General features: G+C 44.0%; 1 protein-coding gene across 1 annotated transcript; it reads left to right on the top strand.

Annotated features, from left to right (window-relative positions):
• Window positions 1-1,970: 1,970 nt before the first annotated feature.
• Window positions 1,971-18,118, top strand: ZNF317 (zinc finger protein 317). Its single transcript, XM_047703593.1, has 7 exons — window positions 1,971-2,164; window positions 11,988-12,110; window positions 12,784-12,920; window positions 13,389-13,515; window positions 13,955-14,050; window positions 15,875-15,957; window positions 16,660-18,118. The coding sequence occupies exons 2-7, from the start codon at window positions 12,080-12,082 to the stop codon at window positions 17,977-17,979; spliced, it is 1,794 nt and encodes a 597-aa protein (XP_047559549.1). The 5' UTR covers window positions 1,971-2,164; window positions 11,988-12,079; the 3' UTR covers window positions 17,980-18,118.
• Window positions 18,119-18,377: the final 259 nt, after the last annotated feature.

Genomic DNA, 18,377 nt, shown 5'->3' with positions numbered 1-18,377 from the left:
ATAGAGTCTAGAAGGTGGGGAGATGGGGGGCGGTGTTCTCAGCCCCACCACTGGTTGCCAGTTGCAGACCAAACAGGAAGAGAGGTACCTTGCAAGTTAATACCACTTTACTACCCCAGCAAGAGGATGAAAGATTTTCTCCTCTCCTGGCAACAGCCCAGGCAATGAGACTGTCACCACTCAGTCAATGAAAAGCCACTATACTTCAATCTACCAATTCATTCCAAGGGACTTTTTATGACAGCCTTCCCAACTTCCTGCTTTCCTTTATCATAGAGCGTTCCTCTCCTTTGTTCTGTGGACTCCGTAGCTGCTGGTCCTGAGTTGCAATTCTCTACTATTCCCACATAATTTTTTTTTTTTTTTTTTGCTGGTAAAATAACTGGTAGTTTCATTTTTAAGGTTAACATATTTTATCTCATTACAATAATCATATCTTTTTTTAAACATTTTTATTTATTTATTTGAGAGAAAGAGAGACAGTGAGAGAGAGCATGATCGAGGAGAAGGTCAGAGGGAGAAGCAGACTCCCCGTGGAGCTGGGAGCCCGATGCGGGACTTGATCCGGGGACTCCAGGATCATGACCTGAGCTGAAGGCAGTCGCTTAACCAACTGAGCCACCCAGGTGCCCCACAATAATCATATCTTTATATAGAAATACAATGTGCATGAAGTTTGTCCAACCTTCAGAGCACTATTCTCCTTAATAATACTTACCACCAAGGAGTATTGCAGAATTTTCCTACTCTTAATTTTGAAGACTTCGGTGAGTGATATTTTTCCCTTTCATTCATTCCACCAATTAATCCTTGTGAGTTTACTGGGATTCAGCATTGACTAGACAAACTCTGATCCTGACCGAGCATTGTTTACTAATTTCAAATACCCAATTTCTGTTTTTATGCCCCCAGGTCCTGCCTGAGTCCTAACTGGATCTTCTCCCTTTTCTCCTCCTCTGTGCTGGCTCCAGATCTTTAAGATATGACCCTTTCCCCTCTCTGGAGTTTCCCCCAGTCTTGACCCAACCACCCACTGCCCCAGGTCATTCCATTTTTGCTCTCCTCTCTGCAGTGGGCTTGTTCTGTCCCCCTCTTGTTCCTGTTAAGAGTAATCAGAATTACTTACTTTTCCCATTTGAGTCTCACAACAATTTAGGAGGTAGCTCATTTCTATAGAAGGGACAGGCTATAGGCACTATACTGAAGTTGCCTGTCTTGTTGGAGTTGGAATTAGAACTCGTGCTAAGAAGTAGACACGGACCACTGTTGCGTTCCTCCTGTACTCACCTTCCCCTCACTTGGAAGTTAGGCCTCCTAAACTTCTGGCTAAGGCATTGTAAGAGGACCACAAAACACAAACCCGGACTTTTCCAAGCCCCGCCATGACCTCTCTTGACTCAGAAGCAAGGAAAACTTTTTTTTTTTTCTTTTTTGGCAGTGATCGTGCTCTGGGTTGATGGTCAAGGCAGAACTGAACATTCCACAGTGGATAGATGGGACAAACCAAAGGGTTGAGAGTGTTGTCAAGGTTTTCAGTGGACAAGTGGAAAGATAGGGTTGCTATTACTTGAGGTTGAGAGGGTGAAGTCAGGAGTTTGATCTGTGGCATTTCAAAAGTATCTATAAAATAGCCAAGCGGAGAGAGCAAGTCTCATACGATCTGGAATCCAGGGTAGACGTGTGGGGCTGTGGATGGAAATTTGAGCCTTGAGTGCATAAACAGTACTTAAAATAGTGAGATTCACTACTACCACAGAGAGAACGATAAGAAGACAGAAAGAAATCTGAAAACGGAGTCTCGGGATCCTGGAACAATTGGAAGTCGGAATATGTGGAACGCCAGACTCGCCCTGGGCACCACCACCATGACCGTCTAAACTCAAGAACTACATTTCCCAGAATCCCTTCCGCCCCATGTTTCCGAGTTAGAGGCCGCTTATGAAGTCCCGCGAGATTTAGAAGGCGGAAGTGAAGCGGAAGCCATTGCTCTCAGGAGGCGATTGCGGCTATACACATGGGCAGGGGAGGGGTCCGTCGTGGCTTCGTCTGTGCTGTTGGGGACTCTCCGCTTCCCCGCCGCAGACCCGACCTGCTCTGTGTACTTGGCGTCCCTTCACCTGCAGCTTCCGTGACCTCCACTCCACCCGATTCTGCCCTCAGCCTTGTAAGCTCTGCTTTCCTCACTTAACCCTTAACCCTCGCTTTTCCGAGAACAGGAAAGGCCCATAGGCAGAGACAAGTGAATGGGTTCAGGGACCTGGGACGGGAAAGCCGGGCAGCCCGGCGAGGAGTGTGCTTTAAACTCTGATCGGCGGTATGAAACGCTGGTACGCGAGGACCGAAATGTAGGACCCCTGTGTTTATGACAAGGGGAAGGCAGTGGTGATCTGGTTTTATTATTATTATTTTTTTAAAGGACTCCTCAGGGTGGGGAGGGAAAAGCCCCACGGAAGTGAATTCAGGACTTGATGGTGCGGTCAGGAATGGGAGACCGCGAGGATAGAAGCAAATAATCCTTGGCTTTGCGGTCCATTTTCTCCCGGCATTAATAAGAGGCACACTGGCTTTATGTAACATTTGTATTGAATGTTGAATTTTAAATTTTTAAAGTTTCTGGTGCACTTATCTGTTAGTTTAGTTGACTCGTGTAAACAGCCTATAACTAGTTTTAAAAGTTCACATCAAAAAAAAAAAAAAAAAAACACTTCCCTTCAACATTCTGTTAATTTGAGACTTATCCATTAATATTTGTTGTGACTACTAATATTTTGCGTTGATTTTTACGTCTTATGTGCTTGCTATTTATCCTTTTGACTTTCAGGTATTTTTTAATTGGAATATAAAACATACGCCAAAAAGGGTACGAAAATACACACATTCTCTTTTTTTTTAATGGTTTAATCTTTTCTTTTTTTCAGATTTTATTTATTTACTTGTCAGAGAGAGAGAGGGAGAGAGAGCGAGCGAGCACAGGCAGACAGAGTGGCAGGCAGAGCAGAGGGAGAAGCAGGCTCCTCGCCGAGCAAGGAGCCGGATGTGGGACTCGATCCTAGGCCACTGCGATTATGACCTGAGCGGAAGGCAGCCGCTTAACCAACTGAGCCACCCTGGTGTCGGGGTTTAATCATTTTTAATGTGATGTGAATAATGGAAATTTATGACCCACTTAGAGTAGAATGGAATAAAAGCACTAACAAAGGCATACTATGATGAAGTGTGGTAATCAGGGCCGTTAGATAAAAGGATGGTTAATGAAGTGGTTAACTAATGTCCAGCTAGTGTCCAGAACCCACTTCACACTTGCTGTGCTAAACCACAGCTGCCATTCTTGTTGGGGAATAGGAATCATTTGTATCAGCCTCTCACACACATTGTCTTTGTAAAAAATGTGTGGAAACACACAAACACACACACAGTCTAAAGCGAATCTACAGACCAGACCAAAAAGAGATGATAAAATCCTTGGAACCTGGGTGCTCTTTCCTGCATCCTCCTCTTTCCCCACGATTTCCTTTATGGATTTTACTGCTTACATGTTTTTTTTAAAAAAAGCATTTCCTAATTTTGGTAATTATTTGTGAATAATTCTTAAGTATTTTCAGAAACATCCTTTTTTCCATTAATGCAAGTACAGTTTTTAATTTAGAGATTTCTAAGCATCTTGTAGATGAAGTAAGTGCACTTAGCCGTTCTTTTTCAGGCACTTCATGGCTTAAATTTTAGAGTCTGCGAAGTTCCGTGTACTGGAGTTTTATTTTCAAGTTGCATGGAATCTGTATATGAATTTGGATAATATTGTAAAAATACAATAATTCTGTTGTATCTTACAATTTATGTCTTTTTATTTATATACTGTAATGCCTTTCAGGAAAGTTTTAAAGGATTTAGAGTGTTGTTGTTTTTAAGATTTTATTTGAGAAAGGTCATGCATGGGAGTGGGGCAGAGGGCAAGGGAAAAGCAGACTCCCCACTGAGCAGGGAGCCCCGGGGATCATTACCTCAGCTGAAGGCAAACCCTTAACCTGCTGAGCCACCTAGGTGCTCCTAGGGCTGTGTTGTGTAAGAGACAAGAGAGAGTTTTTTTTGTTGTTGGATTTATTCATAGGAACTTTGGTTTTTAGCGCTTAGGATTCTTTTCCCCCCAACCTCTTGGTGTAATAAGTTTGGGTTGGTTTTTTGTTTGTTTGTTTTTAAAGATTTTATTTATTTATGTGACAGATCACAAGTAGGCAGAGAGGCAGGCAGAGAGAGAGAGAGAGAGAGAGGGCAGGAAGCAGGCTCCCCGCTGAGCAGAGAGCCCGACTCGGGGCTGGATTCCAGGACCCTGAGATCATAACCTGAGCCGAAGGCAGAGGCTTTCACCCACTGAGCCACCCAGGTACCCCTGGGTTAGTTTTTGTGTAGTGTTTTGAATGTTCTTCAAAGACCGTGTTAGCATCTGTTTAGAATGAATAGATAAATTTTTTTTACTTTCCGTTTGCATCGTTCATGTTTTATTTACTTATTTTTTGGACGGGCTGAGGACTCCTGGTAGCATTGCATGGAGTTTGGATAGGAAACTCTAGCAGTCCTTTTTTTTTTTTTTTTTTTTTTTTTTCCTGAACTTGAGAATTGACCTTGTTTGCTGGAGGCTCTTTTTTTTTTTTTTTTTTTTTTTTTTTTTTTTTTTGTATTTATTAGACAGAGATCACAAGCAGGCAGAGAGAGGGGGAAGCAGGCTCCCCACTGAGCAGAGAGCCCAATGTAGGGCTCATCCTGGGACCCTGAGACCATGACCTGAGCCGAAGGCATAGGCTTAACCCACTGAGCCACCCAGATGCCCCTGGAGGCTCTTTTTTTAAGATAGTAAAGGAGGAGCCCTTCTTTTCCTAGTTTAAGAGTTTTTCCTCTTGAATGGTTTAGGTTTTTAACAAGTGATTTTTTTTTTTTCCTTTTGGCATTTACTTTGATATGTTTATCTTGTGTATCTCCAGCTCCAAAAACAGTGGCTGGCTTATGGTAGGTGCTTCTACTGTAGTGCATTGAACGAATGAGTGAATAATATGCTTTTCTTATTTATCTGATAATGTTGAGAATTAAACCAATTGATTTCTTAGTGATTCACTACATTTGCCTTGAAAAATAACTTTTGAGAAGGATAGGCACTATTGTATCGTTTTTTTGTTTTGTTTTGTTTTGTTTTTTTTTGTTTTTTTGCTTCTGTTGGTTATTGGATCTGTGTCTGAGTAAAATGGGCCCACAATTTTCCTTTTCTGTGTCAGGTTTATGCCAGCCTCATAAAATAGGGTGGAAATAGTCCCACTGTTTTCTAAACTCTGGAATATTTTGACTAAGAATAGAATCAGTTTTTCCTTAAAAGGGAGCTGTGCCAGAAGAACCATTTGGGTCTGGAGTTTTCGTTGTGGAAATTTTTTGAGCTCTTGATTCAGTTCCTTTAAGGGTCTTAGTGATGTAAGAAAGATGTTAGGGTTCAGAGCTGACAGCCAAGAAAGGATTCTTGAGACATTTTTGGTGCAAAGAGGTGGTTTTATTAAAGCACCAGGACAGAAAAAAATAAATAAATAAAAATTTTATTTTATTTTATTATTATTTTTTAAAGATTTTGTTTATTCATTTGACAGACAGAGATCACAAGCAGGCAGAGAGGCAGGCAGAGAGAGAGAGGAGGAAGCAGGCTCCCTGCTGAGCAGAGAGCCCGATGCGGGGCTCGATCCCAGGACCCTGAGATCATGACCCTAGCCGAAGGCAGCGGCCTAACCCACTGAGCCACCCAGGTGCCCAATAAATAAAAATTTTTAAAAATTTCTGAAAAAGCACCAAGATGGGACCCATGGGTAGAAAGAGCTGCGCTGGGGTCATGAGGAAGTGGCCCATTATATATACTTTCAAGTTGGGTGGGGGTTAGGGATAGTGTAAGTCTCCCAGGTATTTTGGAATCAAGGTTTCCAGGATTCTGAGGTCCTACCTATTGTTAGGAAAAGGTTATTTATTTAGTAAACCCTCAGTCATGAGACCCTTCAGATACCCATCAGTGGGTCATATGTTTGGAGGATGATTGCCAGCGTGTATCTTGGGGGATAAAGGAGATGAAGGAAGTTTCTGAAGGAATTTTTATATGTTAAAGTAGACTTACAGGATCCTGGCAGTCGGGCTAAGATTGACTTTTGCTTTTAGCAAAGTGTTAATTAACATCAAGGCAGTCCCTAGAAGAATGTCACTCTGCCTGTTTCAAGGACATGGCCAAGAGGCTGTAAGTAGTAAAGGAATTTAATAATTTTTCTTCTGGCTTTGTTTGCCTCATCAGTAGGGCATCTAAGTTCTTTATTTCATTATGGTGAATAAAATATCTTTAGAAATTTATTTGTCCTCGGGGGGTGCCTGGGTGGCTCAGTGGGTTAAGCCTCTGCCTTCAGCTCAGGTCATGATCTCAGGGTCCTGGGATCGAGCCCCACATCGGGCTCTCTGCTCAGCAGGGAACCTGCTTCCCTTCCTCTCTCTCTGCCTGCCTCTCTGCCTTCTTGTGTTCTCTCTCTCTCTCTCTCTGTCAAATAAATAAACAAAATCTTTTAAAACAAAAAGAAAAAATTTATTCCTTCTAAGGTTTAAATTGTATAGTCAAAGTTGTTAATAAAGTTCTTACTATATTTTTAGTGTTCATCACATCTGTAATGTAATCCAGTTCTTCCTTTTTATATTTTCCTTGTTTAAAAAATAAATCCTGCCAGAATTTTGTCAGTTTTGTTTTTCTTAGAGACTTCTGGCTTGATTGAACCACTTCATTGCATGGATGTTTTCTATTTTATAACTTTCTATTCTTTATAACTTTCTTCCTTTTACTTTTTTGGGATGTTTCTTTCCAGTTTCTAACATTGGACACCTGTCACATTCCAGAGGATTCCAGTGGATTATCTTACTGCATTTCAGTTCTAAATATTGAATATTAGGACTTCTTTGACATGTGAATTATTTAGGCTTTTTTTTTTTGCTCTTAATATCCATTCCTCTGACAGTTTTCTGGTTGTCTTTTGGGCATTGTTTGCTACCCTCATTGCGCTGTTTTCAGAGACAGATGCCATTTTCTGAGACACATCGTGCCTGTGTGGTTGCATTTTACAGTAGGTGCGGGATATGGTTTCATCTCTTTCAGTCTGCCTGTAGTTATTGAATTGTCTGCTCGAACAGTAGTAGTAAGAGCTCTGCTGGTGGCTTTGTCCATTCGCAGAGTTCTGCCCTTTTTTATTTTTTTCATGTGTTTGAGGCTGTGAAAACATATACAGCTTTTTCTTGAATTATACCTCTTTGTTCTATAATACCTCAGTTTTCTCGATGAACCATTCTGCCTTAATCCTTTCTGCCCAATTCTAATATGTTTAAGCAGCTTAAAAAAAAAAGTGTGTGCCCTGTACATCTTCTTTTTATTTCCATTCTTGCTGTATCTTTGTGTTTTAGATGGCTCTTAGAAACAGCATGTAACTGGATTGTTCTTAACCCGTTTGGAGACTGTTTGTATTTTGGTTGAAATATATTTAGTTGTTGAATTTGCCCTTTTTCTGTTTTTTTTCTTTCCTCTAGCTTTCTTTGATTTAAACATTTTTCTTTCATTTCACCTTTCTCTCTGTATATTTTTAAATAGATTTTATTTATTTATTTGCAAGCAGGGGGTAAGGAGAAAGACAAGCAGACTCCATGCTGAGGGCAGAGCCCAACATGGGGTTCAGTCCCAGGACCCTGAGATCCTGACCTGAGTTGAAATCTGGAGTCAGTTGCTAAACCAACTGAGCCACCCAGACACCCCCTCTCCTTTTTTAATTTATTTATGTATTATTTACCCTGAAGACGTTGGCCTTAGAAGAGAGGGCAGTCATCTCCATCCTAGTTAGTAATAGGAGAGGAAGAGAATATCCAAGACCAGTTTGGGGAGGAATTTCGGTAGAACTGGAGACCAGAGGGTTAGAAATACTCCTTTTAACTTTTTTAAAGTCAAGTATAATTTACATTGAAGACAATTGACAGAGCTTAAAGGATCCAGTTTGATGAATTTTTTGACAGTTGTGTACATTGTGTAACCACTAACTAAAAAAATTAAATGAAAATATGAAGAATATTTCCGTTGCTCCCGAAAGTTCCTCTTGTTTCTCTCAGTCTCTCCATCTCATACTCTTCCATTGAGACAGCCACTTTTTTCTGGTGACCAAAATAAACAAGTTTTGGCAACAACCTAAATAAGCTTGCTGGATGTCATATAACTGGGATTAGAGCATTTTTTTTTGTGCCTAGTTTCTTTTTTTTAAAAGATTTTATTTATTTGAGGGGGTGGGGGGAGAGAGCACAGTGAGGGGCAGAGGGAGACGGAGATTTCTCTCTGAGTAGGGATCCCGATGAGGGGCTAAATCCCAGAACTCTGGGATCATGACCTGAGCTGAAGGAAGAGGCTTAACAACTGAACCAACTGGATGCCCTTGTATCTGGTTTCTTTTTTTCTTCTTTCTTTTTTTTCTGAGATTTATTTATTTATTTGAGTGAGAGAGATGGGAGAGGATCAGAGGAAGAAGCAGATTCCTCCCGAGCAGGGACCTGATGCAGGGACTAGATCCTGGGACTCAGGGATCGTGACTTGAGCAGAATACAGATGTGTACCTGACTGAGCCACCCAGGCTCCCTTGTGTCTAGTTTCTGTTGGCATTATAGGCATTCAGCCATGTTGTATGGCTCAGTTTTTGTTCTCAGTATTCCATCGTACACACCACGATTTGTTTACCCATTCTGCTATTGAGGTAGATTGTTCATAGTTTGGGGCTGTTGTGAAATCAGATTGCTGTGAACATTTTTGTATAGGTCTTTGTAACATGTTTTTAAAAATTTATCTTGGGTAAATTTCCGTGAATGGAATGGCTGAGTCAAGTTGGAAGTGTACTTTTTTTTTTTTTTTAATTTATTTATTTATTTGACAAAGAGAGAGAGAGGACAAGTAGGCAGAGCAGCAGGCAGAGGGAGAGGGAAAAGCAGGCTCTCCACCCAGCAGGGAGCTGGATGTGGGGCTCGATCCCAGGACCCTGAGATCATGACCTGAGCCAAAGGCAGAGTTTTAACCCACTGAGCCCCCCAGGCGCCCCTGAAAGTGTACTTTTAAGAAACTGGCGAACTGTTGTCTGAAGTGGGTGACCTATTTCAACCCCAGCCATTCATCTTTCCTAACATCTGGTGGCATTTTTTGTATTTTGGCCATTCGAGTGGATTGAAATCTTACATCTTCAGTTTTGTTTTACATTTATCTGATGACTAATGATGTTGAGTACCTCTGTCAAACTTATTATATTGGTCATTCATTAAATTTGGTGAAGCGTCTTAAGCCCCTCTTTTTGAGTTCGATTTTTTCTGATTTTGTAGGAGGTCCTTATATACTCAGAACATGAACTCTTCATTAAATGTATGTACTACAAACGTTTTTTCCCAACCTGTGGCTTGCCTTTTCATTTTTTTTTAACTGAGGTATACTTGGCATAGCATTATATCAATCTCAGGTGTACAGTGTAATGATTCAATATTTGTGTATGTTGCAAAATGATCAGAATAAGTCTATAGTTAATATCATCACCATACTTAGTTACAGATTTTTTTATCTTGTGATGAGAACTCTCAAGATCAGCTCCTAGTGGATTTCCCCTCAATTTTCTTAAATTGAAGTAGAGTTAACACACCATGTTACAGTAGTTTCGGGTATAAAAACCTTATGCTTTGCTCACCACAAGTGTAGCCACCATTTGTCATCATATAGTGTTACTACAGTACTTTGGACAGCGTTGCCTGTGTTGTACCCTTTTCCCTACCTGCTTTCAAATATATACTTCAGCATTATTAACTATAGTCACCATGCTGTACCTTATATCCCCATGACCTACTCATTTTATAACTGGAAATTTGTACCTTTTAACCCCCTTCACCCATTTAACCCATCCTCTGCCTCAGGCAGTCACCAGTCTGTTCTCTATATCCATGAGGTGGTTTTCTGGTTTTCCTTTTTCTTGTGTTTTTTTGTTTTGGTTTGGTTTTTGTTTTCTGGTTTTTCTTAAAGATTCCACATAGAAGTGAAAACATAAAATATTTATTTTACTGTCTGCTTATTCTAAGACTGCTTATTCCACTTTGTTTATGCAGTGATAAGAGAAAATGCAGTTCCTTTTTACCCATTGAGTTCTTTCAGTACCATTTATAAAGAAGACTTCTTTCCTTCCTGAATCGCTTTGTTCTCTTACTGAAAATAATTTGTGCACATGTAGATTTGTTTTTAACTCTGTTCTGGTCCGTTGACCTATTTGTTACTCATTCCAGTAACTCTTCATTATTGTGGTAACTTAGAAGTATGAATCCTCCAAATTTGTTTTTCTTTCTTAACGTTATCCAGCTTCTCTAGATCTTTTGCATTTTGTTATACACTTTTTTTTTAAGATTTCATTTATTTATTAGAGAGAGAGCACAAGTAGGGGGAGCAGCAGGCAGAGGGAGAGGCAGGCTCCCCACGGAGCAAGGAGGCTGATGCAGGACTTAATCCCAGGACTCTGGGATCATGACCCGACCTGAAGGCAGACGCTTCACCAACTGAGCCGCCCACACGTTCTGTATTTATTTCCTTTTTATCTCCCGCCCCGCCCCCGCACCCTGAGATCAAGGCCTGAGTTGAAATCAAGAGTCAGATGTTTAACCAGCTGTTCCACTCACCACCCTGGTGTACATTTTGGCTGTCAACTTCTAGAGAAAAAGCCTCCCAGGATTTTTATAGGGATTGCATTGTATTGACCAGTGCACTTAGGGAGAATAAATACTACCTTAATAATAATAACTCTTGTAGTCTCTGAAAATGATGTCCCTGTTTAGTTATTTAGGCCTTCAGTATTTTTCACGTGTTTCACAGTTTTTGTTGTCAAGGTCTTAAGCAGCTTTCAACTTATTCCTAGGTATTTTATGTTTTTAGGCTATCGTAAATGGCTTTTTTCTTGTACGTTTCATTTCCCACTTCTTTGCTGAGGTATGTTTTTTTAGTTGAGCTTACTGTGAAATGAAAATAAGGTGATTTGTTGAAAGTAAGAGTAATGATAAGACAGTTTTTGACTCAGGACAAACTGGTAAGATGTGTACATGGTTTTGGGGAGGTGTAAGGTCAGGTTGCATAGTTCGCTTTTCTTGAATGTAGGTGCTCCTTTCCCGACCGAGTTTTGAAAGTTTGGGGTTGTATGCAGCATCATTTTGCCAGGTACCTTCAAAGAGGGGGTAAATGGCTGAAATCGTCCAAGGTCGGTCTTTTGGTCAGTAGGTGTTACAATGGGCAGAGAGTCATAAATGTTATAGATCCATGATGACTTCTGGCTGGGTAGGTGGGGTGGTAAAAAAAAAAAAAAAGGTGATTTGCTGTCAGGGAACAAGATGGTAGGTGCATGGGTGGCCTGGAGTCCTCTCTCAAGTGGGAGAGTTTGGGTGAAGTGTTATAGAGGAGGTTTTGTAGAGAGTAAGATTTCTGAATCAGTATCTGCACCATGAAGCTGATTCCAGTGACGAGAAGGCCTGGTCTGTGGCCAGGGTGGACATGTTGGTGTGTGTATGGAGTGTGCGGCCAAAAGGCACTGGAGATTTGAACACGTGGTAATAGGTGGACCATCCCATGGTTGCTAGAACCATCCAAAGCCATGGTGAGCCTTGAAGTTGAAAGGAAGAGGAGAAATTTGGAGCCCAGGCATTTACGAGTAAGGGAGTCTGACCGAACTGTGCTCGGGGACAGGTTACTTGGGAGAGTGGATCTGAATCTTACTTGAGGCACATCAGGGACCTTCCCCACATTGCCTGGAGAATTTCCTGAAGATAAAGGCCCATATTAGACAGAACTTGGCTGCTCCAAAGAGAAGATGCTGGAAAGCAAAAGTCACAATAGTCCTTTGAGCCTAAGAGGCAGAAAGCCTTGGACTGCTCCTAGTAAGTCTTTTTCTCATTTGCTGCAGATGCCTGCGCGAAGAGTCCCGTGACAGCGGGAGGGACGCTTCCTACAGCCAGTGCCCTGTTGTGCAGGCAGACTGACGGTCATCCTCACGGGATGGCAGCCCTTGGTCTGTCTCCCACATGTGGTAAGATCTGGGTGTGATGAATGGATGCCCTCAGAAGTCAGCTCTCGTGGCCCCTGGATTTCACAGAGGTCAGGGTTATGCATGGCCAGAGGGAGGGCTGCCAGAGAGCATGGAGGAACCGAATAGGGGTAGGAGCAAAGTCTTGGTAGCCTCCCAGTGGCTGCGTCTGATTTGGGGTCTTTGTGAGTTTGGGTAAAGTAGGGATTGTTAGTCGTTGGTTTATAAGGAAGGACTATAATGGGCAACCCTTTATTAGTTTTTATTATTATTATCATTACTAAAGACTTCATTTTTAAGTAATCTTTGTATCCAGTGTGGGGCTCAGACTGCCAACCCTGAGATAAGAGTCACGTGCTCCACCACCTGAGCCAGCCAGGCACCCTGTTGTATTTTTTTATCCATTTATTACTGTGGTGAATCTGAGTGAAGTAGCAGCTCTGCCTCTTAGAGCTTTAATTTCCTCACTCATTGATTGAGCACATATATCACTTTCTTTGTGGGTGAGCCCCCCATCCTTTCTCTGTCCCTGAGTGGAGTAGGGCTGCTCTGGCTCGTTACAAGACATGGCGTGTGTGAAAGAGAGACAGGGATAGGCACTGCACGCCTAGACAGCAGTTTCCTGATCTCTGAGTGTCCGGCAGGCTCTAATCCTCATGGATCTGCTCTTTTCCAGCTGTGTCCCCCCAGGACCCCGCCTGTATCCGTAAGTCGGAAGTTCCTCCTTCCGAAGACCATTCCTGTTCTCAGGACGTGGAGCTGTTTGCTTGCAATGGCCTGGAATGCCCTGTGCCGGCTGGTGTTGGTTCTCAGGTGGGAGCTCTCTGGGCCCCTAAGGGTGGGAGAGGCGCTTCCCTAGAATGCCCCCCAGCACCACTTGTTTGAGTTCTTTGAGAGCCTCAGCCAGGCTGATCAGTGCCTGATCAGGGAACTGGGGAAAAAAAGCCCGAGACGGCTGCAGTGTTCCCTGCGATATCAGGGACCTGGTCAGGGAAATGAACTTGTGTAGCGGGTGGTTCTCTCATCATAGAGCTCAGAAGGCTCAGGCTAGACATGGAGAGAGCTTTGGTCCCATGTCAGCAACATTTGAATTTGAAGAGATGAGATCATCTCATAGGAAGAGTCTTGAGGACTGGCTTCTGGAACACATTTGAGACCCCAGAACCCCATCTGAAAATCCCGTGTGTGGAGTCTCTCCTGCCCAGGCTTCAGCCTCCGCCGTCTTTCTGTGAACACGATAGGCTGGTTTCTTACTGACCCCAAATGTGTGTGGCGATTCAGGAGTCAGTGACTTTCCAGGATGTTGCCGTGGACTTCACGGAAAAGGAATGGCCCCTGCTGGATTCTTCTCAGAGAAAACTATACAAAGATGTGATGCTGGAGAACTACAGCAACCTCACCTCTGTGGGTAAGGCTGGAATCATTTCTGTACTTGGGTCGCAGGTGTTTTTGTTCTAAGTACTTGGTGTGACCCGGGGACTGTGGGGATTTGGAACATAATTGTGACCAAGCAGACCTGGTGCTGCCCCTGACCCACCGCCAGTGTCTCCTGGTGGTTGTTGAGACCTGTTCATTCCCTTGGCCTTAGACGTTGTCACGTGTGTCTGAGTTAGGTTTCTGAGTTAGGAAATCCTCATTCTTTTGAAGGGCAAAGCATGTGGGTGTTCGTGGGTTTGTGTTTTATGAAAGCCTTTCACTGTGTTCTTAGAAATTTGGCATCATCATTTTGCTGCTCCTAAGTCAGACTTGTCCGTCTTCAGAACACTGAAGACTAAAACACTGATCCCAGCATAATGGAGGGGTTGTCCTCTCCACGATCCTCAACACACGTCTTTCCCTGTGAGTAGGGTATCAGGTGGGCAAACCCAGCCTCATCTCCCACTTGGAGCAAGAAGAGGAGCCGAGGACAGAGGAGAGGACACTTCACCGAGCCACATCTCCTGGTAAGCAGCAGGCAGATGCAAGTGCTTCTGGGTACCTGCTGTATTCGGTGATGCGATGGAGGAAATGCTTGTCGGTACCTGTTTTGTTCAGTGATGGGATGGAGGGAGAGCCACTAGGAAATGTCACCCAGGGAAATTTGAGCGTGATCCCTCTCCATTCTCTCACAGGTCCTTTGGTCTCACTGTCCTCTCTGGTGTGTGTGCCCGTGTGTGTATTTCATTTGTCGCTTTCACTTATCTACTTACTTTTTGCTGAGATAGAACTGACGTGACACAATGTTACTTTCCGGTGTACAACATAGTGATTCAATATTTGTATGAATTGCAAAGTGATCACCACGGTACGTCTCATTAACATCCATCACTGCACAGTTACAAAAGTATTTTTTCCTTGTGATGAGAACTTTCAAGATTTACTGTCTTAGCAACTTTCAGTGCATTGCAGTATCTTTAACTGCAGTCACCATGCTGGGTGATACATCCCCAGGACTTATTTCATAACTGGGAATTTGTACCTTTTATGTCCCTTTTGTCCCCCTTCACACCCATCTTGTCCACCCACCACCTTTGACAACTACCACCAAGCTGTTCTCTGTATCTGTGAGCTTGGTTTTACTCTTTTTGGGGCAGAGGAGGGTGGTTTGGTTTTCGTTTCTTAGATTCCACACTTTGGTGAGATCCAGTATGCCTTTCTTGTCTAATCTCACTTAGCAGTATGCCCTCCATCCCTGTTGAAAATGGGGAAATTCCCTTCTTTTTTATGGCTGAATAATACTCCATCGTCTGTATATACCACATTTTCTTTACTGTACCTCTACCAAGGGGCACTTAGATCAGTTCCATTGCCTTGGCTCTTATAAATGATGGTGCTTTGAATGTGGGGATGTGGCTATCTTTTTAGGGTGGTGTTTTTGTTTTCTTTGGGTAAATTACTAGAAGCTGAATTGCTTGGAGTCACCTTTATTTTTTTTTTAAAGGTTTTATTTATTTATTAGTCAGAGAGAGAGAGGGAGAGAGAGCACAGGCAGACAGGGTGGCAGGCAGAGGCAGAGAGACAAGCAGGCTCCCTGCTGAGCAAGGAGCCGGATGTGGGACTCGATCCCAGGACGCTGGGATCATGACCTCAGGCGAAGGCAGCCGCTTAACCAACTGAGCCACCTAGGCGTCCCTTCGAGTCACCTTTAAATCTGACATGTCCACATGAGCTTTGTCCCATCTTTTCATACTCAACATTCCTGGTCATAGTTTTTCCATTGTTATCAGTGTCAGTCTTTGAAGAATTTATTCCTTAGGGAATCAGGTTAAATGTCCCCCCATCACTGATAGATGTCTCACACAGCCATGGTTCATAGACTTTTTTTTTTTTTTTTTTTTTAATTTCTTTTCAGCGTAAAGTATTCGTTGTTTTTGTACCACACCCAGTGCTCCATGCAATCTGTGCCCTCCCTAATACCCACCACCTGGTTCCCCCAACCTCCCACCCCCCGCCCCTTCAAAACCCTCAGATTGTTTTTCAGAGTCCATAGTCTCTCAGGGTTCACCTCCCCTTCCAATTTCCCTCAACTCCCTTCTCCTCTCCATCTCCCCATGTCCTCCATGCTATTTGTTATGCTCCGCAAAGAAGTGAAAGCGTCTGATAATTGACTCTCTCTGGTTCATAGACTTTTTTCCTCCCATGTGTGTTTCTCCCCTTTGACATCACCTTTCCTCCTTTAGGGTTAATGCCGCAAAGAAATTCCCCGTTTTTGTCACTTCCATCTCCCCATCTTCTTTATCCAGCTAATATTTCTCTCCCCGGGTTAATACTTTACCAATTGGTTTCAGATTGGGAGACTCCATCTAAAAGCAAATGGTCCATCCTCATGGAAGATCTTTTTGGGAAGGAAACACCCAGCGGTGTGATTGTGGTAAGATTTCCTTGGGATAATCCCAGGTCTCCCATGCTGGGAGAAGACAGGGACAGCCTCAGGAAAGCAGATCTAGAACCAAGTGAGTGGCCTTCCCTGAGGGGCGGTTGTTTCAGAGACTGTCACAGCTTTGCGGGGGACACTCTAAACCTAGCCTTAAATTTCTTGGCTTAGGTTATGACAACCAACTCTTTCTATAACTGTGCCTCAGATAGTAAGTGTTAGGGCTGGATTCGGATTTAAATGGTTAACAAAATAGGTATGCAGAAAGCTTTGTGAAAGTCTTATCCGTGGAGCCTTAGGGGGTGGCATCCCTCCTCCCCTTTTTTTTTTAAAGATTTTATTTATTTATTTGATAGAGATGACAAGTAGGCAGAGGGGCCGGCAAAGAGAGAGGAGGAAGCAGGCTCCCCGCTGAGCAGAGAGCCCGATGTGGGGCTCCATCCCAGGACCCCAGGATCAGGACCTGACCCAAAGGCAGAGGCTTTAACCCACTGAGCCACCCAGGCACCCCGGCGTCCCGCTTTTTATGTGATCGAGCCCAGATGGGGCAGGAACAGGGTTTTGGCACTGCAGATAACAGGGTCAGTCGTCACAGTGAAGCGCTTCTGCTTCCATCTGCTCGTGTGGGGATGACTAGATGATTCATAGGAATGTGGCGAGTTGTGGGAAGTGCGTCAGCGTTCCTCTCTTAATCAGCAGGAAAGAACGCATCTTGGAGAGAAATCCACCGAGTACGCCCACCTGTTTGAAGTCTTCGGCGTGGGCACTCATCTTACTCAGCAGATGGGAAGGCACGCTGGCAAGAGGCCCTATCACCGCCGGGACTGTGGGGCCGCTTTCAAGAACAGGTCCCATCTCGCCCAACATGTGAGCATTTACAATGGGAGGAAAATGCACGAATGTCACCAGTGCCAAAAAGCCTTCACCACGAGCGCGTCCCTCACACGACACAGGAGAATACACACGGGGGAGAAGCCCTACGAGTGCAACGCCTGCGGGAAAGCCTTCAACGATCCCTCTGCCCTCCGGAGTCACGCGAGAACTCACCTCACAGAGAAGCCCTTTGACTGCAGTCAGTGTGGAAATGCCTTCCGAACCCTCTCCTCCCTGAAGATACACATGAGAGTTCACACTGGGGAGAGACCTTACAAGTGTGACGAGTGTGGGAAGGCATACGGCAGGAGCTGCCACCTCATTGCCCACAAACGGACACACACTGGAGAGAGACCCTACGAATGCCACGACTGTGGGAAAGCTTTCCAGCATCCCTCCCATCTCAAAGAGCACGTCCGGAATCACACTGGAGAGAAGCCGTATGAATGCACACAGTGTGGGAAAGCCTTCCGGTGGAAGTCGAACTTCAATTTGCACAAGAAGAACCACATGGTAGAGAAAACATACGAATGTAAAGAATGTGGGAAATCCTTTGGTGATCTCTTGTCACGGAGAAAACACATGAGAATTCACATTGTAAAGAAACCCATTGAATGTAGACAGTGTGGGAAAGCGTTCCGAAACCAGTCCATCCTTAAGACACACATGAATTCTCACACTGGAGAGAAACCCTATGGGTGTGATCTGTGTGGGAAAGCCTTCAGCGCCAGCTCAAACCTGACCACACACAGGAAAATCCACACTCAAGAGCGACGCTACGAGTGTGCGGCCTGTGGGAAGGTGTTCGGGGACTACCTATCCCGGAGGAGGCACATGAGCATTCACCTGGTAAAGAAACGTGTTGAGTGTAGGCAGTGTGGGAAAGCCTTCAGAAACCAGTCGACCCTCAAGACACACATGAGAAGTCACACAGGAGAGAAGCCGTACGAGTGCGATCACTGTGGGAAAGCCTTCAGCATCGGCTCCAACCTTAACGTGCATAGGAGGATACACACTGGGGAGAAGCCCTACGAGTGCCTGGCCTGTGGGAAAGCCTTCAGTGACCATTCGTCCCTCCGGAGTCACGTGAAGACTCACCGGGGAGAGAAGCTCTTCGTGTCATCCGTGTGGAAGAGGCTCCAGTGACGCATCATCTTTAAGGGAAGCCACAAGAGCTCAGACTGGAAAGAAGCCTTGTTGTTGGTGTGAGGGAGGCAGGAGCACTTTGATGAGCTCTACTGGACACAGAAGAGTACCTGTAACAGGAGAAACCCAGTTTGTGTCATGGCTGGGGAAGACCTGTTTCTTCTCATCACTGTGGGGTTTGTGAGGACTCATGTTGGGGGCAAAGACGTAACCTGTGCAGAAGCCATCTGTGTACATCCAGCTCTTTAAGGAAAATGAGGGCTTCAGGGAGAGAAACCATAGCTTCGTATTTAAGGTCAAAATGACTTTAGCACCGCCTGGCACTTTCGGGGCATAGGAGTAAGCACAGTAGGGAGAACCTCTGTAAATCCGCTGTCTGGGCAAACCTTTGCTGGTCT

This window comes from Lutra lutra, chromosome 1 (assembly GCF_902655055.1).
Source record: "Lutra lutra chromosome 1, mLutLut1.2, whole genome shotgun sequence".
NCBI classification, from domain to species: domain Eukaryota; kingdom Metazoa; phylum Chordata; class Mammalia; order Carnivora; family Mustelidae; genus Lutra; species Lutra lutra.
Note: the sequence above shows the minus strand (reverse complement) of the source record. Positions and strands in the feature narration are given on the sequence as shown.